General features: G+C 38.1%; 10 protein-coding genes across 10 annotated transcripts; 5 read left to right on the top strand and 5 right to left on the bottom strand.

Annotated features, from left to right (window-relative positions):
* Window positions 1-51: 51 nt before the first annotated feature.
* On the bottom strand, window positions 52-1,129 carry WALSEDRAFT_52084 (hypothetical protein; the record flags this gene model as incomplete). Its single annotated transcript, XM_006959362.1, has 3 exons — window positions 52-639; window positions 699-754; window positions 811-1,129. 3 exons carry the CDS (start codon window positions 1,127-1,129, stop codon window positions 52-54), a joined length of 963 nt encoding a protein of 320 aa, XP_006959424.1.
* A 5-nt stretch (window positions 1,130-1,134) lies between these two features.
* On the bottom strand, window positions 1,135-2,748 carry WALSEDRAFT_33255 (alpha tubulin). The gene is made up of 4 exons (XM_006959361.1): window positions 2,668-2,748; window positions 2,579-2,618; window positions 2,498-2,529; window positions 1,135-2,451 (listed from the first exon to the last, which is right to left on the bottom strand). The coding sequence occupies exons 1-4, from the start codon at window positions 2,686-2,688 to the stop codon at window positions 1,198-1,200; spliced, it is 1,347 nt and encodes a 448-aa protein (XP_006959423.1). The 5' UTR covers window positions 2,689-2,748; the 3' UTR covers window positions 1,135-1,197.
* Window positions 2,749-3,731: 983 nt separating this feature from the next.
* Window positions 3,732-6,770, bottom strand: WALSEDRAFT_20378 (kinesin 1; the record flags this gene model as incomplete). Its single annotated transcript, XM_006959259.1, has 5 exons — window positions 3,732-3,769; window positions 3,820-3,913; window positions 3,960-4,018; window positions 4,068-5,815; window positions 5,860-6,770. 5 exons carry the CDS (start codon window positions 6,768-6,770, stop codon window positions 3,732-3,734), a joined length of 2,850 nt encoding a protein of 949 aa, XP_006959321.1.
* Window positions 6,771-6,912: 142 nt separating this feature from the next.
* Window positions 6,913-8,437, top strand: WALSEDRAFT_60896 (peptide chain release factor eRF/aRF subunit 1; the record flags this gene model as incomplete). Its single annotated transcript, XM_006959360.1, has 2 exons — window positions 6,913-8,163; window positions 8,208-8,437. 2 exons carry the CDS (start codon window positions 6,916-6,918, stop codon window positions 8,280-8,282), a joined length of 1,323 nt encoding a protein of 440 aa, XP_006959422.1. The 3' UTR covers window positions 8,283-8,437.
* Window positions 8,438-8,666: 229 nt separating this feature from the next.
* Window positions 8,667-14,445, top strand: WALSEDRAFT_60895 (hypothetical protein). The gene is made up of 10 exons (XM_006959359.1): window positions 8,667-9,286; window positions 9,333-9,480; window positions 9,527-9,850; window positions 9,894-12,599; window positions 12,645-12,812; window positions 12,863-12,931; window positions 12,987-13,070; window positions 13,115-13,241; window positions 13,285-13,583; window positions 13,629-14,445. Exons 1-10 carry the CDS (start codon window positions 8,715-8,717, stop codon window positions 14,136-14,138), a joined length of 5,007 nt encoding a protein of 1,668 aa, XP_006959421.1. The 5' UTR covers window positions 8,667-8,714; the 3' UTR covers window positions 14,139-14,445.
* Window positions 14,411-15,679, bottom strand: WALSEDRAFT_60894 (hypothetical protein). Its single transcript, XM_006959358.1, has 3 exons — window positions 15,605-15,679; window positions 14,767-15,549; window positions 14,411-14,720 (listed from the first exon to the last, which is right to left on the bottom strand). The coding sequence occupies exons 1-3, from the start codon at window positions 15,632-15,634 to the stop codon at window positions 14,562-14,564; spliced, it is 972 nt and encodes a 323-aa protein (XP_006959420.1). The 5' UTR covers window positions 15,635-15,679; the 3' UTR covers window positions 14,411-14,561.
* Window positions 15,655-16,278, top strand: WALSEDRAFT_39753 (L30e-like protein). The gene is made up of 2 exons (XM_006959357.1): window positions 15,655-15,901; window positions 15,949-16,278. Exons 1-2 carry the CDS (start codon window positions 15,672-15,674, stop codon window positions 16,232-16,234), a joined length of 516 nt encoding a protein of 171 aa, XP_006959419.1. The 5' UTR covers window positions 15,655-15,671; the 3' UTR covers window positions 16,235-16,278.
* Window positions 16,279-16,300: 22 nt separating this feature from the next.
* On the top strand, window positions 16,301-19,049 carry WALSEDRAFT_65299 (patatin-domain-containing protein; the record flags this gene model as incomplete). Its single annotated transcript, XM_006959356.1, has 18 exons — window positions 16,301-16,359; window positions 16,408-16,515; window positions 16,559-16,701; window positions 16,749-16,909; window positions 16,956-17,075; window positions 17,120-17,165; window positions 17,211-17,343; window positions 17,390-17,524; window positions 17,571-17,679; window positions 17,727-17,887; window positions 17,936-17,954; window positions 18,000-18,123; window positions 18,168-18,176; window positions 18,222-18,284; window positions 18,332-18,396; window positions 18,443-18,556; window positions 18,605-18,988; window positions 19,041-19,049. The coding sequence occupies 18 exons, from the start codon at window positions 16,301-16,303 to the stop codon at window positions 19,047-19,049; spliced, it is 1,962 nt and encodes a 653-aa protein (XP_006959418.1).
* A 34-nt stretch (window positions 19,050-19,083) lies between these two features.
* On the bottom strand, window positions 19,084-20,916 carry WALSEDRAFT_65298 (tryptophan-tRNA ligase Wrs1; the record flags this gene model as incomplete). Its single annotated transcript, XM_006959355.1, has 9 exons — window positions 19,084-19,109; window positions 19,160-19,319; window positions 19,367-19,889; window positions 19,934-20,072; window positions 20,127-20,293; window positions 20,341-20,616; window positions 20,663-20,761; window positions 20,813-20,855; window positions 20,907-20,916. The coding sequence occupies 9 exons, from the start codon at window positions 20,914-20,916 to the stop codon at window positions 19,084-19,086; spliced, it is 1,443 nt and encodes a 480-aa protein (XP_006959417.1).
* Window positions 20,917-20,947: 31 nt separating this feature from the next.
* WALSEDRAFT_33249 (hypothetical protein) lies at window positions 20,948-24,730 on the top strand. Its single transcript, XM_006959354.1, has 17 exons — window positions 20,948-21,169; window positions 21,218-21,450; window positions 21,498-21,548; window positions 21,594-21,604; window positions 21,652-21,713; window positions 21,761-21,906; window positions 21,957-22,534; window positions 22,559-22,865; window positions 22,915-23,102; window positions 23,150-23,231; window positions 23,276-23,350; window positions 23,393-23,623; window positions 23,674-23,862; window positions 23,910-23,993; window positions 24,038-24,123; window positions 24,172-24,352; window positions 24,404-24,730. Exons 7-17 carry the CDS (start codon window positions 22,050-22,052, stop codon window positions 24,677-24,679), a joined length of 2,184 nt encoding a protein of 727 aa, XP_006959416.1. The 5' UTR covers window positions 20,948-21,169; window positions 21,218-21,450; window positions 21,498-21,548; window positions 21,594-21,604; window positions 21,652-21,713; window positions 21,761-21,906; window positions 21,957-22,049; the 3' UTR covers window positions 24,680-24,730.
* Window positions 24,731-24,924: the final 194 nt, after the last annotated feature.

Here is a 24,924-nt window from a genome sequence, read left to right as displayed (position 1 = left end):
ACGTCAAAGGTATCAATGCGTTAAAATCTATTAAAATACAATTAATTTAAATCAATCTTCAAGTTCTTTCATTGATCTCGTAGCAGATCCCCTCTTAAGTGGTTTAAGTTGATCATCTGATCGTTTCCAACCAATAACGTTTATTATCTGAAATGTTGCAGGGATTGTACCATCTTCATTACCATGAAGTGATTTATAAATTTCCGAAGCTGCAATCAAAGTATCTCTAGATATATGTGCCCTTCTACCGTTAATTGAATTAGATTCACCCATAAATTTAAGATCTTCTATCAATTCGAACATCGATGGATAGTTTATGACTAAATCATCAATATCTATTGTTAATAAAGTGAATCCTGCTCTATTCATTAAATTTCCTACATCCGTCGTATCCGTCATAGGTGAAACATGAGGACCAAATCCACCCCAGCGTTCCTGTTCAGCTAATTGTAATGATGTACGAAGTTCAAAGAGTGAATCACCACCGTATAAGCAACCTAAAAATGGGCTATCTGGCTTTAATGCGTGATTAAATTGAATCAAGGCTCCAGGTAAATCGTTAACCCAGTGTAAACCTAATGAAGATATAATAATATCAGTTGAATTAGTTTTAAAGAGTGAATTCATTGAAGGATGTTCCTCATCAATTTGATGTCTTGTTGGAATATCTAGGTATATCATTAGTAAAGAACACGCACGATATACGATAAGAACTTACTAGCGAAATCACTATCAAACTCTTTATCCCTAAGAACTGACTTAACTATAAAATATTTAATGAAGTTCACCAATAATTAATTGTTACCTCACCTGATGAATCCGCTATGTGTATATCATCTGCTAATTCTTCTTCATCCAAAACTCTAGCCACTTGATTAGAACCAGAACCAATACAAATAGCTTTATTATATCTCCTCTTTATATCAAGTAACCTATCCCTAAAGCTCTCTCCAATTTCATTCTTAATGTAATCCACAACTCTTGACTGGCTTACGTTACTAGCGGCCACATCCTTCTGCCAAATCTTTGTTTCTCTATCAAAAACATTAAATATTGAAGGTGTTGGTTTAGGTATTGTATTCAAATTAGAATGTGATGCAAATAATCTCACGTTTCTCGCTCTCATCATTATTGTGAAGGTTAAAGAATATAAAAATGTTTAAATTTAACAAATCTGGATATCAAATAATTTTATTTTTAATATTCAACCTCTTCTTCAACGCCGTCTGCAGAGTCGACGCCAACTTCTTCGTAGTCTTTCTCAAGTGCAGCAAGGTCTTCTCTTGCTTCAGAGAATTCACCTTCTTCCATACCTTCACCAACGTACCAGTGAACGAAGGCACGCTTGGAGTAAAGTAAGTCGAATTTGTGGTCAAGGCGTGCCCATGCGTTTGCGATAGCTGTAGTGTTTGAAAGCATACATAATGATCTTGAAACCTTAGCGAGATCACCACCTGGAACCAATGCAGGTGCTTCATTACAGATACCAAGCTTGAAACCAGTTGGACACCAGTCAACGAATTGAATTGTACGCTTAGTTTTGATGGTTGCAACTGATGCGTTAGCATCCTTTGGTACAACATCACCTCTGTAAAGAAGACAACATGCCATATATTTGCCTTGACGTGGGTCACACTTAACCATTTGGTTACCTGGGTCAAAGCATGAGAATGTCATTTCTGAGACTGAGTTTTGCTCGTGAGTAGCCTTCTCAGCAGAGATAATTGGTGCGTATGAAGCGAGTGGGAAGTGAATACGTGGGAATGGAACCAAGTTGGTTTGGAATTCGTTAAGGTCAACGTTAAGTGAACCATCGAAACGAAGTGAAGCAGTAACTGATGATACAACTTGAGCGATCAATCTGTTTAAGTTTGTGTATGATGGGCTTTGAATTCCGAGTCTGTTACGGCAAATGTCATAGATTGCTTCGTTGTCAACCATGAATGAACAGTCTGAGTGTTCAAGGGTAGTGTGAGTTGTAAGAACACTGTTGTATGGTTCAACGACGGAAGTTGACATCTTTGGTGATGGGTAAACTGAGAATTCAAGCTTTGATTTCTTTCCGTAGTCAAGTGAGAGACGTTCAAGGAGGAGTGCACCGAAACCTGAACCGGTACCACCACCGAATGAGTGGAAGACGAAGAAACCTTGAAGACCTGAACAGTTGTCTGCAAGACGACGTACTCTGTCGAGTACTGAGTCAACAAGCTCCTTACCAACGGTGTAGTGACCACGGGCGTAGTTGTTTGCTGCATCTTCCTTACCAGTAACGAGTGTCTCTGGGTGGAAAAGTGATCTGTAGGTACCAGTTCTAACTTCGTCAACTACGTTTGGCTCGAGATCGACGTAAATCGAACGTGGTACGTGTTTACCTGAGCCTGTCTCAGAGAAGAAAGTGGAAAAACCGTCGTCGTTAGCTGATGGTGAGTCTGGCATCAAGCGACCATCTGGCTGTATGTTTTGTTAATTTCATTTCTGCGCGTTAATTTCTATTTACGGAGAGACCGTGTTCAACGGTGTAGAGTTCCCCTAAAACGCGTCAATTATGATTCTTTTTACTTAATAATTAATTACTTACAACAGGCATTACCAATTTGGACACCAGCTTGACCGACGTGCTATTTCGTTTACTTTAGTTGACGTGGCAGCTCAAACTATCCAACTTACGACTGAGATAACTTCACGCATTATATTTTATTAGAATTTAAACTAAATGGGCCTTGACTCTAGCTAATAAGGGTGCTTTCGAGAAAGACTTGGAAGTTCAAGAAGAACTGTGTCGCGTCCGTGCATATGTAAGAAATAAAAATTGCAGGATAAATTAGGTAGTGTTAGATATATTAATTCAAGCGCTCAAAATTCATATAAACTCACGCGCTTTTTCGTTGCCTGTTTTGTTCTTGAGTTCGTTTCATCCTCAAACTAACTTGACAGCATCAAAGCCTATCTTGCAAAACACGAACTTTTTTGTCGTGGTTCTATTTGAATCTGAGTCATGTTTTACCATATACTCGCTACTCGATACAGAAGGAACTAATATGTGTCATTCATTAAGAATGCTGTTAGACATTAATGCAAATTATTGTTTATATCATTTGGGACGAGTTATGAAATCGTGCTGAAACTTCACAGTACTCCGATTTTGGTGTAAGACTTTGTTATAACACAATTGAACTATTACTGAAAAGCTTTTTCTCCTTATAATAGTTCACTAAATAGCAATCAATGTAGTAATAAGGCTGTTCTCATGTATTTATTTTTTACACTATTGTTTACGTGAACAATGAGCCCTAACGAGGAATGTAACGAGGAATGTTTGCTCTTCTGATGAGGAATGCAAGTCAAGAACCTAACAAACGCATTAAGTTGTATATGGAAATATTTAGATCTTGTAAATATCGCCTTCATATATGTATATACCCATTTGAATACTATGAGTGACTATTGAAACATTAAAAAGACCATGGTCATCCCTAATTTGTTTAGTCGGCATTACATCACCACTTAATTATTACAGCATACAATCTTTTTCAGTCAATATTCGACGTTATGAAGTCTGAGATTGTTTATTTCGTTTCCATTTACGTTTCGTTTTAAAATAGGTCATACGTTTTCAGCGCCTAACGATAAAGAATAAATAATCATTCGAAGATCGATCAATATATTATATGTGAAAGGATAACATGTATACAAATATAAACATATAACAACATAATGGATTAAATAAAGAATTACTTGCCGGCTGAGAAGAACCATGAGGCACGTTTAGCTGGTTTAAATTATCAGTTTAGTGTTTGAAAAAAGATAATATTATCTTACTTGAAGATCCATCATCGTTGTCAGCGATTCCTGACAAATCGATTGTCTTTTTATTTGTCGGAGAAGGTCCAGCTGAACCGCTGCCACCACCACCCTAATTATTTTCAGCCTTCATTCAATATAGTATAAAATTGACTTACCCGAAGAGGTTTAGCAATTCTACCGAAATTAATAGAAGCAGTAGTTGAGGCTTTTTGTGCTAGGCTAGCGTTAATATGTTTTCTTTAAAGGAGGCATTATAGACTTACATCTGGCTTGTTCAAGACGCTCTCTTACGGCCTGTAATTGTCCTTCGAACTTAGCGTTAGAGATAACTAATCTTTTATCAGCTTCTTGTAAAAGTTGTTCGAGGTTGCTAATTCTTTCGGATCTAGTTAACAATTTGCGCTCAGCTATAGCAACTTCCTTCTTTAATGACTGATTCTGATCGACAAGTCCCTTTTGAACAAGAGTTAATTGTTCTAAGTTACGCTCCAAGAATGCCATCTTCTTTTGAGCCGCTTTGTTATTGGTGCTACGCAAAACTTGAGCGTATTGTTCTTTATATTGATCAAGCTCAATTTCCAATTCAACCACTTTCTCACAACGATCTTGCAGATCTTTCATCAATGACTTTTTCATACCCTCAAATTCATTTAGTTGAGATGCAAGACTCTTACGCGTCCTTTCGAGGTCTTTGGCCGAATCAACCAAGTTTTTACCACCTTCAATACCTGCAGAAGTGACAGCGAATGCACGTTTGAGTTCATCATTCAAGCCATTCATTGTTTTAACTTCATCCTTTAGTGTTTTAACATCGTGGTTTTTAACTTCAATCTGTTGACGTAAATCATTAACTTCAATCTCAACTTTCTCTCTCTTGGTATTATATTGAGCTTCGAGTTTTTCCTTAATTCCATTGATAGATTCTTGTAAATCTAAATTATTTGCCTCTTCTTCTTTAATTGATTTTTCAAGGAGTTCCTCAAATTCACTTTCAAGGCTATGTAATCTAGTTTCGACTTCTTCTCTCTTTGAAACTAAAGCCTTATTGTCCTGTTCACTAGCACGAAGCTTGTCTTGTGAATCACGTGTTAAAGATTGCATTTCAATAAGTTGACGTCTTATAGTTGATAAATCATCTGATGTTAAACCACTACGATCAGAATTCTCATTGATATCGATTTCATCCAATTTGGAAAGTACATCCCGTAAAGTATCATTCTTCTCAGAGAAACCGGTTGCATCAAATTTAGCCATCATTTGAGCCATCTTTTCTGCTTTCTTCTTTTCAAAGTCCTCAGCAAGGGAATCCTTCTCAGCATTCTTTGCTTCTTCTAGTGATTTATTAAGATCATTTACAGAAGCTGTTAATTCAGCATTTCTGTCACGTAAGACATCCATGTTGATAATGTTATCCTTATTATCAAATTCTAATCTCTCAAATTGTAGACGAAGGTCAGATAATTGAGTCTGGAAATTTGAATTTTCCTCATTGATAGATTGATGTGAAGATTTATAAAATTCAAGCTCGTCACGTAACTCTTTAAGTACCCTTTCGAGTGAAGAAACAGCTTTTTCTTTATCAGCTAATTGATCACTCAACTCATTTTCATACTTCAAGAAATCCTCTCTTTCATCTTTATCCAAATTTGTAGGAATGGTGTTTGTACGAACTTCTTCTCTAGTATTATCGATATTTTGAATCATAGGTTTTGACTGAGAAGATGGTATTAAATTATTAAGAGGTATATTCTCCTTTGCAGAAGGTTCTTTGGTAGCCCATTCTTCTTTTGGAACTGTTAAACCCGACCTCCAAAGTTTGAGTTCAGCCTCTAATGCATTTACAAATTCCTCGTAAATTGCACGATCTCTTTGAGACTTTTTCAGTAGGTTTTTGAGTTCAGCAGGAGACAATTCAGTGTTAACACGGGCAGAGTTCTTAATTGACTTGGCTCTCATACCGAATCTCAAAGTTGAGACAGTCTCATCAACATTATATTCAGATGGTGAGCAACTAAGAACATATTAGAGAGGGACTTAAGGACTTAATATACTTACTTGACGATCAGGGTTGTCCTGGAGTTACCACCTAAGGATTCTTGTAAAATTCTTGTCAATTTGGAATCACGGTAGGGTATATGTGTAGATTTTCCATCAGTTAAAGCATTAATGACCATACCAAGGGCTGACAAACTCTTGTTGATCTTTTTTGCTTCTTCCAAAGTTTGACCGGTTGCTCCAGTCTTACCTATTTTTTCAGAACCAGCTAAATCAACGAGGTATAGGTTACCAGTCTTTTGAGAACCAGTTTCGATATTCTTTTGAACGATTGAAATAAGGAAGATGGAATGAGACCGTGAGGATTCAGCATTCATATTGGTAGAAGAAACGGCTCTTGCTAAACTACCTTGTCTCATAATCTCATAAACTTCCTTCGCGTCACCGACGTAATAGTCTGAGAGGTTCTTGACGTATACACCTCTCAACTTATCTTCGTGTACTTGTAAATTGTCGTTCGAAGGAGATAAAAGGTCTCTGATCCGTTCCATATAGATTTCCATATAACTGACTTTAACGAGATATTCCATATTAGGAGGAGAAGTGAGAATAGACTCGAATATCTGTTCAGTGATACGTGGAATGATACCCTTCGAGTTGTTATCGTCGATATCAGAGCCCATCATGGTGTAAGTTTTACCGGAGCCGGTCTGACCGTAAGCAAAGACGGTACCGTTGTAACCAGAGATGACATCGTCTACGATGCCTCTAACGCCGTACTCGAAAACGTCTTCTTGCTTTGAATCCAAGTTAAAGACTCTATCGAAAGAATAGTCATCGTTATTAAGCTTGACTTGATCATTGGTATCGCTGATATCTATAACAGGCCTTCCATCCGGGGGGTATTGATTGCGCTCAACTTTATTTACCGGTCTAAAACGTGCTACAACTTTGATATTATTCGAGGCCATGAAGGTGGTAGCTAATCAAGGAGTAAAGACGGAATTAATAAAATCTAATAAAATAAAACATTAAAATTAATTATTTTTAATTATTTTTAACGGATTTATCTTCCTTTTAAAATTCTTCACTTTTTACTTAGAACGATCATCTAGAATGTCAAGTTCGGACGACATTGCTGCACAAAATGTGCAAATCTGGAAAATGAAGAGAGTCATACGTTGGTTGGACTCCGTTAGAGGTAATGGTACTTCCATGATTAGTTTGATCTCGAACGGTAGAGCACAAATATCTCAATTGAGCGCTATGCTTACACAAGAATATGGTACGGCTTCAAATATCAAATCACGTGTTAATAGACTATCTGTTTTGGCCGCTATCACTTCCACTCAACAGCGTCTCAAGCTTTACACTCGTATGCCAAACAACGGTTTGGTTTTGTTCGTTGGTACGATCGTTACTGATGATGGAAAAGAAAAGAAGGTTTCTATTGACTTTGAACCTCATCGTCCTATTAACACTTCCCTTTACCTCTGTGACAACAAGTTCCACACAGAGGCTTTGCAAGAACTGTTAGAATCGGACACTAAATTCGGTTTCATCATTATGGATGGTAACGGCTCTTTGTTCGGTACTTTAGCAGGTAACACCCGTGAAGTTATCAACAAGTTCACCGTCGATTTGCCAAAGAAGCACGGACGTGGTGGTCAATCTGCTATGCGTTTCTCTCGTTTACGTGACGAAAAGCGTCATAATTACGTTAGAAAGGTTGCCGAAGTCGCTGTTCAACACTTTATTACAGCTGATAAGATTAACGTCGCTGGTTTGGTTCTCGCTGGTAGTGCTGACTTCAAGAACGAATTAAGTCAGTCTGATCTCTTCGATCCAAGATTAGCATCCAAGATTGTTAAAATTGTCGACGTTTCTTATGGTGGTGAAAACGGTTTCAACCAAGCCATCGATTTGTCCGCAGAATCACTCCAAAATGTCAAGTTCGTCCAAGAAAAGAAATTGATTTCAAGATACTTCGATGAAATTTCTTTGGATACCGGTAAATTCTGCTTTGGTATAGAAGATACTTTACGTGCACTTGATCTCGGTGCTGTTCAAGATTTGATTGTATTCGAAAACTTGGAAGTTACCCGTCACAAATTACGTAACGCCGCAGGTGAAGAAGTTGTTTTACACATTAGCAAGGGTCAAGAGGATGACCGCTCCAAGTTTATCGATCAGTCAACCGGTTCTGAAATGGAGCCAATTGGCGAGCCACAATCATTATTAGAGTGGTTTGCAGAGAACTACAAAGAATTTGGTGCAAACTTGGAATTCGTCACAGACAAATCACAAGAAGGTGCTCAATTCGTTCGTGGTTTCGGTGGTGTCGGTGGTCTCTTACGTTACAAGGTCAGTTTAGCTTAGTTCCTTGACGAATGACTAACAAAATCCAGGTCGATTTAGCACACCTTGCTGCACTGGATGAGGATAACATGTCAGATGAATTCTACGACTCAGACGATGAATGAGTTGCTTTGAACGGGCCGTCGTATTATACCAACTGGCCATGCGATATCGGGACAAGCCAAAGCTCACGCTTTGTGTCGTATTTGGTGAAGGATGGTATTAAATAATTGTAATAAAATAAAAAGAATTTATAATCGATAGTTCAACTCTTGTCTTATAACTATAAGGAAGAAATACCAATTTAGTCCAAAATGGACTCTCTATTTACGATAACGTCAAAGAAAAAGTCTAAGCAAAGGCTCAATCCTGATACAGATAGCAGTGACTCTAATCTCAATGGAATTATCTCAGCTCCAAATACCAACCCAAATCTAAACTCGAGCTCAAACAGCGAGGACAGTATGAGTAGAGATAATAGCTACCGTAGCCCCCCTTTAGATTATTTTAACAACTCGTCATCTTTTGATACGCCCAAGACACCACTCTCATCGTCGATGATCTCCCAGAAGCGCAACTCTAGAGTTCAATCTGACGCGAATTCTTACACATCTGGAAGATCTTCACAGTTATCATCTCTCCTCACCGGTGGCGAATTCGCCTCTCTCGAAGCTGGCCCTTCGAGGTCAATCAATGACTTTAACTTTGGTGGCATTGAGTCATCATCTTCATTTAACTCAGGAAGATCCCATAACTCTATTTCTTCGATCAGTAAAGTCGGTACATCTGGTATAGCTATCCATAACGTGGATTCACTGTCAAACGCTGAAATCGTTGAAAACTTTGAACTTTTCGTACATTCTATAGCACCAGGAGATGCTGAAGCTTCACGCCTAAGAGCTCTACCTATTGATAATAAACGGGCTTTACTTCATAGCAGTGCTTTGAAGCAAAAACAGGCTGTTAAAAGACATGGTCGTACAGAAAAGTCTATCACTTCTTCACCCAGAGCTCCTGTAGGACATGCCGACGATCCTCCTCAAGCTTACATTCGTAAATTCCTCAGTGGTAATATTTTACATACCGACGTTTCTCATTTATCAGTTAGTTTGCGAACAATGCCATTGGAGTGGGTATGAAGTTAATTTTCCTATAACATACTAAATTTATAACAGATGGCTGAAAGAATTTATAGAATTGCGCGGTCCATCTGTACTGGCCAATGTTCTACACACTATAAATCACCGTACTGTAAAGAGAGAGGGTGACGCTACTTTAGAAGCCGAAGTTGTCAAATGCATGCGACATGTTGTCAACTACCCTGTAAGTTACCTGCTCATAATTGCTGTTATCAACTCACATCATTCAGTCGGGTGCAAGTGACGTATCATCTCAACCTACTATAGTTGCTTCAATAGCAGCTTCAATAATGAGTCCACAACTACAGACGAGACGACAAGCTGTAGAAATCCTACTGTTTTTGATATCATGGGATAAACCAAGGGGTCATTCGATAGTTTTAAGATCTTTTGACGCGCTACAGGCTCATTATGAAGAAAACTCAAGATTTGATCCATGGCTAAAATCATTTGAAGCTACTATTGATGGAAGAGGTCGTATGGGTTCTCTTGTTGGAGCCAGTGATGAACTTAAAAATGCAATTTCTGCTGATAGCATGTTAGTAGATTATGCTGTAAGTACATAATTCCTACAATAATTCTTATTCACATTATCAGGTCGTTAATCTGCTTCTCGTTAATCAACTTGTTGGACTACCAGAAGATTCGGCTGTACGACACTTTTTAAGGACTCAGTTGGAAACATCAGGGTTGAAACGAATCACAGACAAACTAAGAAATCTTCAACATTTACGTGTGGATGATATTATTGATGAATACGAAGAATTGGCCGAAGAAGATTACGATTTAATGATACAATCTCAAAATAATGAAGTACTTGGTGGTCTTTCAACGACAGAGGATGTGTTTCGTGCTATCTTATCTTCTGTCGAAGGATCTAGGGGTCGTGACTTCTTTCATGCAGCTTTGCAACACTTATTACTCTTACCCGCAGAAACCGAAACTAGAACACGATACTTGCAGTTAGTAGATAGTATTATCTCATCGATAGTCATGGATGGTAAAGGTGGTGTTACTACGGACTTTTCTTCTTTAGCAAATGTGTCGGTTGGTAAAGTTGTATCACGTTTCACAGATCAAGATCGAATGCAGAAGCTTGAAAATCAACTGGAAAACGAGCGTATGCATCATGTGAAGACTAGGAGACAAAAAGATGCGCTTGAACAAGAGTTAGCATTGTATAATGCAACTAATTTACCCGTTTCTTCTGCATCTGATACGGCGTTGGTCAGTACATTGCAAAGAAAGCTAACTGAAGCCGAAGAGTCACTCAGAATATCGCGAGAAGCGATGCACAAGGTTCAAGAGAATTCCGATGAAATGGAAGATAAATTACGTGAGAAGATAACTGAACTTGAAGCTCTTATTCGTGAATTATTCGATATGTTGAAACAGACAAAAGGTTTTCATGACTTGATTACTGTGGATGAAACCACTATGGGCGATGGAAAGAAATCACAACAACGTGAATTCATCACTGAGCTTGAGAAGAAATTGGCTCGACACAAGACAGCAAAAAAGTTGGAAGGTACCAGAATACTCAATGCATTGGATGCCGATGATGAGAATGATGGTACTGAAGATGTTGAGGTCCTGGAGACTAAGCCAGGTAGACGAACAGCGAAAGGGAAGAAACTAACAAATAAGAAGATTAGAGCACCACAAGAGCTCAGTCGCGATATATCCAAGCTTAATGTTGCAGACAGAGATTCAGCTAGTTCAGTTGCCACTTACGACAGTAATACGAAAAGCGATAGTCATGCTTCACAATTCATGGATGCTGAAGATGAAGAAGTCCAAGAGCATCACGAAAAGCTCATCAACGAAGGCGTTTCCTTGTTGGTACCTTCTCAACTCGGGAATGGGGGCGATCGTAGGCCTAGTCCTCGTACTCTCAGGTTTCAAAATATGCCAAAAGATTTGGACCGTAATATTCATCAACGTAAAGCACTTACTCGACTCACACCGGGATTAAAGCCAGAAAAGAGTAGCAAGAGAATTTCAAGCGATAGTGCGCTTATAACTAACAAGGATGCCGGAGCAGCTTCTCCAGAAGTTAATATTTTAAACAAGTCTCACTTAAATGATGAAGTTGTTCCAAAGAGTGCAGAGTCACCAATTACAAGAGCAGAACCATTAAAGACATCAAACGATCCAAACCAACGTCAAAGTAATAAACTACTTAATACCAAACCAGCATTCCTCGATGAAATACGTAGTCGAGGCCGTAGATCGCCATCAGGAATACTTTTAGACAAGGAAGGCAGACCAATGGCTGAATCAAATATATCCACAGTTCAAGAAGAAGCTGGATCTGAAGATGACCACTCGGAAATTACGCTTGCCCACGCGAGTGGATTCACTACCCAAAGCGATGATACACAAGTCACATCAACTGCTTCAGGTATTGAAAGTAAGTCTGAAAATACTCAGAACCCATTCGTAGCTTCAATCCAGAACCAAACAAAGAATCTCAGAAAGCTTGCTCCTGGTGAAAAAGATATGGACAACAACTTACCACCAAGTGATAAGAATGCGGAGATATCATCGGCAGCACCGATGCCAGTACCACCACCACCGCCTCCGCCACCACCTTCGCCGCCAATGGCATTCACGGGTCCGGCTCCTCTTTCACAAGGTGCTCCTATACCACCACCTCCACCGCCTCCACCAGCCCCTCCTCTTCCAGTAGCACCATCAACCACATCTAAACCAAATGCACCACCTGCGCCGCCGCCACCACCGCCTCCTCCGGGAACTACAGCACCAAATGCTTCCTTAGCAAATATACTCAAATCTGGGAACCTCCGAGAAGCTATACCGGCGACGAATACTGGTTTACCGCCACCGCCTCCACCTCCTCCTTCATCTTCTAGACCTGCATCAGTCTTGTTTAACGCACAAAAGAGGAAGGAGCTACCTGATGGTGCAAGTCAGAAAATGAAGCAACTGCAATGGGATAAAATAAATCAACTTCATTTGGACAAGACAGTATGGGGTCTCACCAATGAAGCACCAGAAACTGAGTGGTTTAATCAACTTAAGCGTGACGGTGTTTGGATTGAACTTGAAGAAGATTTCAAGAGTAAACAGATGGTACTCAATCTGATGAATCGGAAGAAGGACAAAGATTTAATAAGTGTGTTAGACGTTTCATCTCAAAAGAGGATAGAAATTGTTATGCAACGAGTTAAGCAATACTCGCCAGAGCAAATTGCGGCGAAAATACTCTCCTTCGATGAAGACTTTTGCACGCAAACATTCCTGAGCGAGTTGAAACCTGTTCTTCCAACTCCTGAGCAGGTGTGTTTATATGACTATTAAAAGCACATTATTAATAATCTATAGGCTGGTAAATTAGCTCCATATAGAGATGCTGGACCAGAAGTTCTGATAACTTTACATCCTGCTGATAGACTGATGGTTCAATTGATTAAAATCGAAAGAATGGGTCCTCGAATTGAAGGGATGCTTTACAAATCCGTTTTTGAAGAAGTTTATTCTATTCTGTCTGAGGTAAGTAACTTTATTCCCTTAGTGGTGACTTTTCTAATTTAAAATTTCAGAGCGTTGAAGTAGTTCATGAAGCTTCTGAGAATCTAATGGCTGCGCCGAAGTTTATTGAAATGTTGAAGGTAAGCATGAATTCTAAAACAGTCACTGGTACAGTTCCAATTTAACAAATTTTAGCTCGTTCTGTTGATCGGTAATTATATGAATGCTCAAGGAGTCAAAGGTGGTGCATTTGGTTTCAAAATCACTAGTTTAAACAAAGTAAGTGACATTAAATCTATCACTCTGATACTTATACCAATTAGATGGTCGACACAAAATCAACCAATGGAACTACACTTGTCCACTTCCTTGAAAGAACTGTTGCTAAACATTTCACTGAGATGGAAGGATTTATCGATGAGCTTTCAAAGCCAGCTGATGCCTATCGAGGTCAGTGAAATTTCACATTTATAAGTAAGACTAACTTGAGCAGTTAATTTGACAGATGTCAGGAAAGGATTAGGTGATTTGAGAGAAGGTCTCAAACACTTGATATCTGAACTTGAAGCTAATTTCAGTGAACCTGAGAAGATAAACCCTAAAGATGGCTACCCTGAAAGGATGTGGAAATTCTCGGCCGTCGCCAAAGAAAAATTAGATGGCATGGTTGATAGATTAGCGCTTGCAGATTCATCTTATCAAAATACTGCTCGCTTTTATGGTGAACTTGAAAAATTGCCGTCTACATCAGAATTCTTCGGTGTATTTAAACAGTTCTTATCATCTTACAAGGTAAATTTGCTAATGGTTTCTGAAACCGTGCTGATATCATCACAGAAATGCAAAAATGAGAATCAATCTTACGCTGAAGAAAAAGCAAGTATAGAAAAACGGCGTCAAGCTAAAGAAGCCCGAGCAAAAGAAAGGGCGGCCATTCAGGCGGCTTACAGTGATCCTGCAGGAGAATCAATTATGGATACGCTACTAGAAAAGCTTAAGCAAGGTGAATCAGCACCTAGAAGGCGAGCAAGAAGAGGAAATCGCAAGAGTTCCCTGCCTCCAATCCCACAAGGGCAATCCAGCGTTAGCCATGCAGGTAATGAAGCGGCTATGGCGGCTGACATGCTTGCGTCACTGCAAAATAACGGCTTCCTTCCATCTCTAACCGAAGCTCCAAAAGAGAAGCTTCAGGAAAGCGACGAGCGCATGGACGATAGCAGCAATGATACAAAAGACATTAGTGAAACTTCTACCACGATTGATTCAGACTCAGACAAGGAAAAGAAAGGAGTTCGGTTTAATGATAATGAAATTGAAAATAGAAGCTCGAATAGTGAGTCAGCATAATAAGGAGTCTCCAGTGTCTTAGTTGAATTCTCGTTGAGATAATCTATAAGTATATACATGTTCAAATACCAGTATACCTTCTACATATATTCGCATGCACGCATATTCAATCACAGCGCAGAGCTTTCAAACTTTATATTTATAATGATGGATCCACGAAGTTTACATAGGCTGATTGTAATATGCAGTCTATCAAACGTCAGTAGTACCGCTGAATAAGAGAGAAGATCTATCAATAACATAGAATATGAAGATTGATAAAGTTCCCTTATGTACACTATAAATAATATTTATGTCAACATTTCCGATCATTGTTCTCATGCTAATGAATTAAGCGAAAAGTTTGCCATTAATACAATAAGTATGAATGAAGGAGTATCATATTTAAGCGACAAAATGATTGAAGGATATTTAAGACAGAGTTCAATCTAATTCAGCTGCTGAGTTCTTGTTCAAGAGCTTAAGTTTTGATTGATTTGAAGGAGCACCACCGCCTAGAAGGCTAGACATGATATCCATCATATTTCCACCTGTATTTACAGGTCTGATATCAAAGTAGAGTGAACCTATTTCAGTACAAGCCTGTTTGGTAAGTAAATGACTTATATGAGCTAAAGTGAAGACTTACTTGTGCAACTGGTTGAGAGTTGATAATATCACTCTTGTTCTTAAAATGACTAACTAAAGATTTCCATTCTTGTGCGATATTCGATGTAGAGCTTCTTTGTATTGAGGCAATGATGAATTGAGCAAAGTTCAAAGTATGAGAATGAGTAAGAGTGATACCATCAAGTGACTGATTCTCTAAGAATATAGTTGAATTCGTTAATTGTAATTGAATCAAGAAATTTAAAGTGAAGGTGATAGCTGCTTCGACTTGTTCTGCAAGGATGAAAGCGAGAACACCCCTCAAAGCATATCTACCGATATCGTTGTGATGTTGATTAGGAGATTGTGACCATTGTATATATAATTTAGCTAAAGTGACAGCGGATTCCTTCTTTGAAGCTAATATGAGGTAATATTCAGCCAATGGATAAGAACGCTCTTTGTAGTATAAGTTACCGATGAAATCCAATAAATCTGGATGACCAGAAGGGATTTTGAATGAAGTTGCCGAGGTTGTTATAGCGTTATCGATCAACTTCTTCCTCCAGCTGTTCTCGTTAGTGGTTAAAGATATCAATTGAGTTACCAAAGAAAGATCCCAATCGTTTAAGTTTGATAACTGATTCAACATCAATATTGAGCAATCGATAGCCGAACCCCACTCAGATTTCTCTAAGAGCGACTTTGATACGGTGAATAACAATTCAATTGACTCCTTTGATTTGCCATTCTTCGATAATCTCGTTGAAATAGTTCTCACTCTTTGGTGTGCGCTGTAGTTGTCATTACTATCTAATAATGGCTATTGGTGAGTTAATTAATTTACATTAATAAATCTAATAATAATGAAAACATACCTTTATTGAGGATAAATATTTATCAATCATTTTTCTTTATCTTCTCCTTGATTGAAAACTACCAAGAATGCCATCAGAAAAGAGGAAATCTACATCAAACAACCCAGAGAAGGAGAAAAAGACAAAATTAGAGTCAGAGGATGTTAACTTGGATAGTCTATCACCAATCGCTAAACCATTAGCTAACAAAAAATTGAACAAGAAGATACAAAAGTGTATAAAGAGAGCAGCGAAGACTAGAAACTTAAAGAGAGGTGTAAAAGAAGTCGTTAAAGGTATAAACAAAGGTGAAAAGGGGTGAGCTTCCTTTATTACTGATTTTAACTCTTCTCACAAACTTACAGTATTGTGATTTTAGCCGGAAATATTTCACCAATAGATATTTTAACTCACATACCAATACTTTGTGAAGAATCTGGTATATCGTACATTTACATCCCATCAAAGGAGGAGTTAGGTGAAGCTTCAGGTACTAAGAGACCAACGAGTTGTATGATGATCACACAAAAATCTTCAAAGCCAAAGAAAGGACAAGAGGATGAAATAAAGGATAAAGTAGAAGAGTTCAAGCAATTATACGCGGAATTACAAGAAGAGATCTCAGATTTGAATACTAAAATTGCTTTCTAAATTTAAATTTTTTATTTATTGTTCTACTGATGTCATAGAGTGCGGTATTATACTTTAGCTTAACTGATGTCACCTTCATCAAATAGCGAACTAGAGATATTTAAAGAAGATTACGTTAATGAGAGGTATTAATACTTTTATTTTGACGTCTATCTCTCATCATTTGCTCATAGCCACATACAATCTTTCAGATTAGCATTAAGTCAGGTCGACAGTATAGATAAAGATACGCGGATATCTGCACTCAGTGACTTTGCACCCGTCCATGAGAGAGTTCAAAGGTACTCATACTTAGTTCCAGCCTCTCTTCTAATCTTTCCTTAGAAGGCCCAAGTCGAAATCATCTCTAGCGTACACAACTATCAGATATCCATTACTCGTAATCTTGTTCTTCACTATATCCATAGAATTCTTCATATACGTCTCTATACGCCAGATAGTTAACTTATGGGAATGGGCCATTCAGCGTTCGTCCTTTACCTACTCACGTACCGGATCTAACAAATACATGCAGACAGAGGCAAGTCTGGTCGTATTAGGCAGAAAATGAGGAATGCAAGGGACTTCGATCAATGGAAGAGTGCTGCAATTGAAATGGACAACCACTTGGGCTTGGATACTTGGAAATTAGACAATCAAAGTGGTATTTACTACGACTCATTATTAGTTGAAAAAGTAGCTGTTCTCACGTATCATATTATCCTATCTAATTATCCATTAGGTGATATCTTCTTTGAAAGATAAGCGCCATAGTGATGACATACAGGGTTTGCTAGGCGTACTTGAAGTCTGCGTTAAGAACAATTTCGCAGGCACAGAAAGCACTCGTCTATATAGTGAAGTGAGTATTAGATTCCACAACTCATACAAAAACTCACATCATAGACTTTCTATGGAACTAAACTTCTTATTGAAGAATACATCAATGAGAGTACGCTAATAATTCCGCTAATAAGCCTATTTAATCCTTTCACAGTAAGCCAATCACTAGCAATCATTCGTGACCATCCCTCTGTAACAATTGAACAAAAGCGCGTTCTTTTCAAATCTTTTAGTCGCAATTTTGGCCAATCAGCATTATGTTTATCTGGTGGCGGATCTTTTGGATAGTTAGTTACATCTTTCTAACCCTCTATGTTGTTAACAACTGGATAGTTATCATTTCGGTGTCTTAAAAGCTTTTTTAGATGCCAAACTTTTACCTCGAGTAATTACTGGAACTTCAGCAGGCGGACTGGTCGCAGCATTATGTGCAACCCGGAATGACCAAGAACTATCCCAATTGCTTAGGTTCGTTTATCTTTGAATGTAGGACCATGACCTGATTTCTCAATAGACCTGAACTTGCAGATAAGATAAGTGCTTGTGAAGAATCCATTTCGATTTGGTTTAGACGATGGTGGCGTACTGGAGCCAGGTTTGATACCGTGTCTTGGGCCAGAAAGGTAAGTGAATCGTCAATACACCTGGTACTTTCTGACTAATTTTACAGTCAATGTTCTTTACAAGAGGTACTATGACATTTCAAGAAGCATACGAACGAACGGGAAGATCGTTGAATATTTCAGTCACACCATCAGACAGGCATAGCCCTACAAAGATTCTAAATCATTTGACAGCACCTGATTGTGTAATTTGGTCAGCAATTATTGCGTAAGTATTAGTGTAGCCTTTGATGGATTTATATTAATTTCATCATAGCTCGGCAGCTGTACCAGGTGTATGTTGTTTCAAACGTATTAATCTATCACTTACGCCTAAATAGATCTTACCGCCAGTCGTTTTGATGCGTAAATGTCGAGATGGTTCCATTGAGCCTTTTAGTCTGGGTGCTAGATTTAAAGATGGATCGATACGTGTTGATATTCCGTTACAATCATTGAATCTCTGTAGGTCTATCATATCTGTCTTTATCTTTCTGACGAAAGCGTAGTATACAACGGTAAATTCACATTCGCACTAAACGAATACTTCTGATAACGTTCAGTCAATCATGCGATTGTATCACAAGTCAATCCTCACGTACATTTATTCTTCTATGCGCCGAGAGGTACGCTTAGATTTATCCCTTTTGACTTATCTAATTTTACTTCAAAGGATCGGCTGGAAAGCCGGTAGCACATCGAAGGGGACAAGGATGGCGTGGTGGCTTCTTTTTAGCTGTAAGTGTGAACTTGGATTAGGTCAAATCATTCACGATTATTCTAGGCAGCTGAGCAATATTTGAAATTAGAACTCAGTAAAAATTTGAAAGTTATTAGAGATTTGGAGTTAATGCCGGAGATATTAGCGACAGACTTCTCTTCAGTGTTCCTTCAAAAGGTATGTTAACTCTTCTCAATCAAGCCTACCCCTAATGAAGAAACATAGTTTGAAGGTAGTATAACTATATGGCCAAGAACTAGATTCCTTGATTGGATTCATATATTATCAGATCCCGATAGAACTGAATTGAAGCGGATGATGAAAATGGGCCAGTTAGCAGCATGGCCAAAATTGCATATAGTCGAAAATAGGTTCAAGATTGAACGGGAAATTTTGAAAGGTAGACAACTAGTGAGGGATTATAACAGATCAAACAAAACATCAACAAAGAACATCGAACAAATCGATCTAAAGTCTTACTATAATTCTGACATTGACTCAAAGCAAGTTGATGGTACAGCTCAAGAAAATATTGAAAGGACTAAGTTAGTTAATGATCTCAAAACATTCAATGAAGGAAGTGATTCTTCTTCAGATGATAACGAACCCGTAGAGAAGCTCACTAATGGTGCGAGTAATAACGGAATCTCACAAAAGCAAGCATTTGTAAACAAAAAGAACATGTAGTATACCTATTTAAAACATTACTTTGATTGTGGTGGTGTCAAACCTATATAATTCATTAGCATTAATCCAGGATAGAGGTACTTGAAAACATACCTTCAAAGCCGTCTATAGTTTTGGATGGATCCATGAAAATCTTCAGTATGTCATCTGAAACTTTCGCCTTAGATTCTTGGAAGTTTGCAACGAATTTCTGTAATTCTCCGATACAAATTTTTTTCATCTCACCTGAGAGGATCTTACCAGCACGGTAGTCCTATACTTATAAACAAAAAGATCCTATTTGGTAAAAATAATACTCACATTGCCAATTCTCTCGTACTCTTCATCGTCGTCTAATAAGAAACCTAAATATTGATAAGAAACATCAATGTCAGGATTTCCACCATATTTTCTGTGATCTTCTGCTAAAGCTTGACCACCCGAGAAAGCATGTTTGTTTACTTTATTTTTAATTTCATTTGGTTTATCAGTCATATAAATGGAGCTACTCGTGTCAGATGCACTCATTTTAGTTTGTGATCCTTGTAAAGCTGGAAAGAATTTGCTATGTAATAATGCTGGCTTTGGGTACTTGAGCTTTTGTGCTACATCACGTGTTAATCTAAAGTAAGGATCTTGATCAATAGCGCAAGGAATCAAGCAAGGTATGTCATGTTTTTTTCCATAAATGTTTGGGAAGCTGTTGCTGAATGATGGTGCAGCTTGTATTGAACAAAAATGGACCTTTCCAATTGAATCTGATTCATTGAATCCAAATGCTGCTTTTGCTTGATTGTATGTAATCAACTTTGAAATTCTAACAACGTTGTGGTAAAATTCACCGCTGATGATTGTAAGGCGATATATTTCATTAAAAGCAGTACTTACCCGACGAAATCGAAGTCAGAGAAGATGAAAGTTTTCTCCGGGTTGAAACCAAGTGCAATAATATCTTTGGCGTTTTCTCTTGCAAAACCTTGTGTTTGCTCTACTTTTAAATTGCCTTTGAATAAGAACTTTTCATCATCTAAGAGTTTTTTTTAGATCGTAACATAAGAGTAAAGTAAGACATAAGACATACCTGTCAATTGAATGACCAGTGGGCAATTAAATACTTCTTGTAACCACTTGGTGAACATGAAGGGGATCATATGTCCCAAATGCATACTGTTGCTACTTGGACCTCTACCTGTGTAAAGGTAGAAAGGCTTTCCTTGTTCATAACGATCGAGAATACGGTCGAGTTCTCTGGGGTTATTATTAGTAAAAATATAAAAACAAATCTAGCTATCAACCTATGGGAGAAGAACATTCCTCGTCTAAGATACAAATGTGGTTTACGGTTTGTGAGCTTCTCAAATCTTTCTAAAAGTGTGTTATCGATAGCTCTTGTACCAAATTGAACAATAAGCTTGTCATAATCAACTGCTACATTCTTTCCATCAACGACAGCACCTTGTACATCCCATGGTGTAATAACTTGAGCAGTATCTTTTGATTCAGCGGACAATTGAGATTGAGAGATCTGAGGTGTTGTTGAAGGCGTAGGTGATTTAGCTGGCTCTGAAATACTAGACATCTATAAGAAAGAATAGTGAAAATAGCAATCTGACATACTCAAGACCCTCAGGTGCACCAAATTCCATACTTTCGAATTGATCAGCCATTAAAGTATGAGGTGATCTATTACCGGCTTGTAATTTCGTTGTATCTTCCCTTATAAATTTGTTAGAAATCCAAGAATGAGGATAGATCGTTACGACTCACTCAACTTGACCAGATTTAGGTAAATTCAATTGACCAGTTTTAGCTTTGATACATTTATTAGTAATTTTTGAATTGATTTCTTATAAAGACTCACTCTCCGCCATTTCGATAGTCGCTGTAGAGGTTCAACAAGAACACTCAAGATCGAAATGGGGAAAGACCTCGAAATGACTGATGAAGAGAGACAAATGAAGTTAATGACAACGTTAGAGAACGCTTTTAATCAGCTACTAGCTTCTCCCTACCAATCATTTCATTCCTTCGTGAGAGCGACAAGTACAGCTCGTGAATTAAATATGCAAGATCAATATCAAGAGGTCTGGAATCACTGGAGAGAATCCTGGTCAGTTGGCGAAGGTTTGTATCATCTACGGTTCTATTACTTCATCTAATCTACAACAATAGCATTTCATCTGGATAGAATAGCGAATATTCCTGATCAATCATATGATGATAAAGAGAAAGCTTTCTTATCTGCTATTGAGGATGTACCTTCTTCCAAGAAGATATCACTTCATTACATCAACTACCTTCTACAAGGTCAAGCACAGAATATAATGGAGGATACATTCAGTGAGGAGCATATAAGGCAAACGTTTGTTACTGCATATGAAGGCCTGGAGTGGGATCTCACCGGTGTGAGTTATCTTATCAATTATCTAGCGTCATATTAAACTTCCCATAGAGCTGTGAAATTTGGGATTTATGGAGAGATTGGGAAATGAAATACTTGGAGGTCAGTACCACACTTATTTAATTCTTTCTAAACTGATTATATCAGGCTTCAACTAGGTGAGTCTTCTTTTGTTAGCTCAGTCAACTCTTATTGATTTTTATAGCCCAGAATCAATACAAAGATTACAACAATTCTATATTGCTAGACTCAAAATACCACACTCTAGTATGTTTGTTATAATCATTCCATTGACTCACTAAGACATTCATCAGATCACTCAGATACTTTCAGTGCATATTCTGGATTTATCACTAGTTATGACAATGCCCAATATGAATCACACATGGTCGCAGCTAACAAGGACTACAAGAAAGGCCAAAGTATTTATGACGATTACGATCAGTATGAAACATCTCTCGTAAGTGTGGAACTTCCTGCTCTTTAATTTCGTTGAAATCTAATTCTTAGAATTTAAATCCTTCTGTTGAAGCCTACCAGGCTTACCTTTATTATGCACAAGCTCCGAATGGAAAGCGCAAATTAGCCAACAACAAGGTAATCATGACATTGTTCGAGAAAGCAACTAGAGATTGTTATCCATTTAGTAGTACTACAGATGAAGATGGAAGTGGCCCATCAGGTTCAATTGATGAAACTACTGCTACAAATATTGCAACCATATGGGAATCCTATGTCAATTGGATGTTAAATAACAAAGAGAGACCAGATAAAACATTAAACGTGATTGAACGTTCTGTTAAAGTTTGTCCATGGTCTGGTGAATTATGGGCAGCTTTAATCAGAGCTAACGAACAGTTTGGTCATCAGCCTAACAAAGCTGAAGAAACTTATGCAAGAGCAATATCATCAGGTCTCCTTGAATCAAGGGTAAATGACCTAGTAGCTCTAATTATATCAAGGGCTTCCTATTTGCGTCATACACTACAAGATGCAGATCTAGAAATTGTATATCCTGAAGTAGCCGCTGTTTTGGAAGATGGCTTGGAAAGAGTCAAAGGTCGTGACACTTACAACAGAGTTGAAAAGTATGCAATATCGTGGCATGAAAGAATCGATGATGAGACTGCAAAAAATGCCGCGACACAAATATTTCAACGTATGACCAAAAACAATGCTCAAAGAACAAATTATGCAGTTTGGTTAGATTGGGCGGCATTCGAAATACGTTCAAAGAATTATGATAATGCTCGAAACATCTTCAAGTCTGCTACACCACGTCAATTCATTGATTATCCTGAAGCTATACACCAAGCTTACAGAGAGTTTGAGGATCACTATGGTAGTTTAGAGACTAGACAACAGGCACATTTTATTATAAACAAAGCTATTGGATCATTAGCAGAGCGTCGTGCAAAGGTAAGCTTCTCGTTTCCTACTAATGTTTTATTTTTTTACGTTTATTCAGGAAGCAGCTCAAGCATATGAGATGTATACACAACAGCAGCAACCAGCTGTGGCTGTAAACGAGGCGACTAATCCAATAGACATATCTGAAAACACAACCGGTGGTGTTAAGAGGAAGGCAGACGAAGATCTCGATGATGAAAGCACTAAAAGACACAAGGTACAACAAGCAGTAGAAACGTTAAAGAGGTAGGTCAAACAACAGTTTTGAGATAAAGTTATTAATTGGTCAATAGGGATCGTGAAAATACTACAGTCATGGTCAGTGGACTTCCATCAGGCATAAGCGATGTTGATATCAAGTTATTATTCAAAGATGTAAGTTACTTCCTCCAGCTACGATAGTTACTAAATTGCCCAAGTGTGGGACTGTTCGTGAGATCATTTTAAAACAATTGAAAGGTCAATCTGCAGCGACAGTTGAGTTCAATAGTCGAGTACGTGAGAGATTTTACTTCAATCTTACTGACTCTTCTCAGGATGATGTCCTTGCTGCTCTTACTAAGGATAAGAAGCGGATCGAAGATATTGAAATAAATGTTGTTATGGGATGGTCAGCAACGCTTTATGTCACAAACTTCCCTGAACGAACCAAAGACGAGGAATTAAGAGCGCTATTTGAACCATATGGTACAATCTTTGATACAAGATGGCCTAGTCGCTCTGTGAAAACAAATCGTCGTTTCGCTTACGTTACATTCTTAGATCCAGTAAGTGAACATTAACGTAGTTGTTTAGTTGTTTTGCTAATTTATCAAAGACTTCAGCTCAGGCATCTTTGGAACTTAATGGCAGAATTCAACAAGATAAGCATCCTCTTACTGTTGCTATATCAGATCCATCGAAGCGTAAATCAAGATCAGATGATTTCGTCAATGGTTGTGAAGTGTTCGTAAGAGAGCTTGGAAAGAGGATGTCAGAGAATGAATTGGTGCAATTATTCGAACCTGTAGGCGTATTGTCATATTTTCGAATTTTCATCTTACATTACGATAGTTTGGAGCTATTAAGAACGCCAAAATGGGATTAAGAGATGATGGAAGCTGTAAAGGCTTTGCACATGTTGAATTTGAGAATGCTGTTAGTGCGAAGATCATATTAAGCGTCATTCTAACATGAAATAGACATCAGCTCAGGCTGCGCTTGCTTTAAATAATGCTGAAATCAAAGGAAAACATATTAGTGTCACAATGTCAAACAGAAAACCAAGGTTAGTGGTGATTAACTCACCCCTGAAACATACAACTAACAAAATTAGACAAGCAAATGCACCAGCTAGACCTCGTTTTGGCAGATCGATCAGGGTTCATAACATACCAGAAGGCGTAAAGGAATTTGTTTTACAACAAACTTTTGAGAAGATCGCACCGATCAAAAAAGTTTGGTATAATGAGAATGGCATTGAACGTGCTGCCGTTGTAGAATTTGAAGATGAGAAGGTAAGTATTAATTTAAGTACGTAATCATCTATATTCATTTTCGATCGTCAGGAAATGTCGAAAATCTTATTGATGCAGGCACCATCAATCAATGGTCAAATACTGAGTTTATCCGATGAATCAGAACATCAAAAGCCTTTGAACTTATCTTCCAAAAGTGATCAATCAAAGCAACCATCAGGTAGTTCAGCTCAGTTTGGTCATATGGTTCCCAGAAATTCTAAGAAACCAAAGATCGGTAGTCGCGGAATCAATCCCGTCTCACAATCGACTGCGTCTGATAACAACGCGAAATCTCAAGATGACTTTAGAAAGTTTTTGAAATGATTTTCCTGTAAATCGGTATATGATATTTAAGAATCAAACTTAATCGACTTTTCCCCCACAAAAGTGATGAAGCAGATCGGTAAAACTTCATTAACGAGGAACGATTAGCTGCTTGAGAGGATAAACTAATTACTTTCTACGCCTTATAATACATTAAGCCGTCAAATTTTTCCACTTTGCTGCGGTAGGTACCAAGATACAAGCTTCTTCTCTGACGACAAAAAGAATATGAACCAAGTTTGTTC

The sequence above is a fragment of the Wallemia mellicola genome (genome assembly GCF_000263375.1).
Source record: "Wallemia mellicola CBS 633.66 unplaced genomic scaffold WALSEscaffold_16, whole genome shotgun sequence".
Lineage (NCBI taxonomy): Eukaryota > Fungi > Basidiomycota > Wallemiomycetes > Wallemiales > Wallemiaceae > Wallemia > Wallemia mellicola.
Note: the sequence above shows the minus strand (reverse complement) of the source record. Positions and strands in the feature narration are given on the sequence as shown.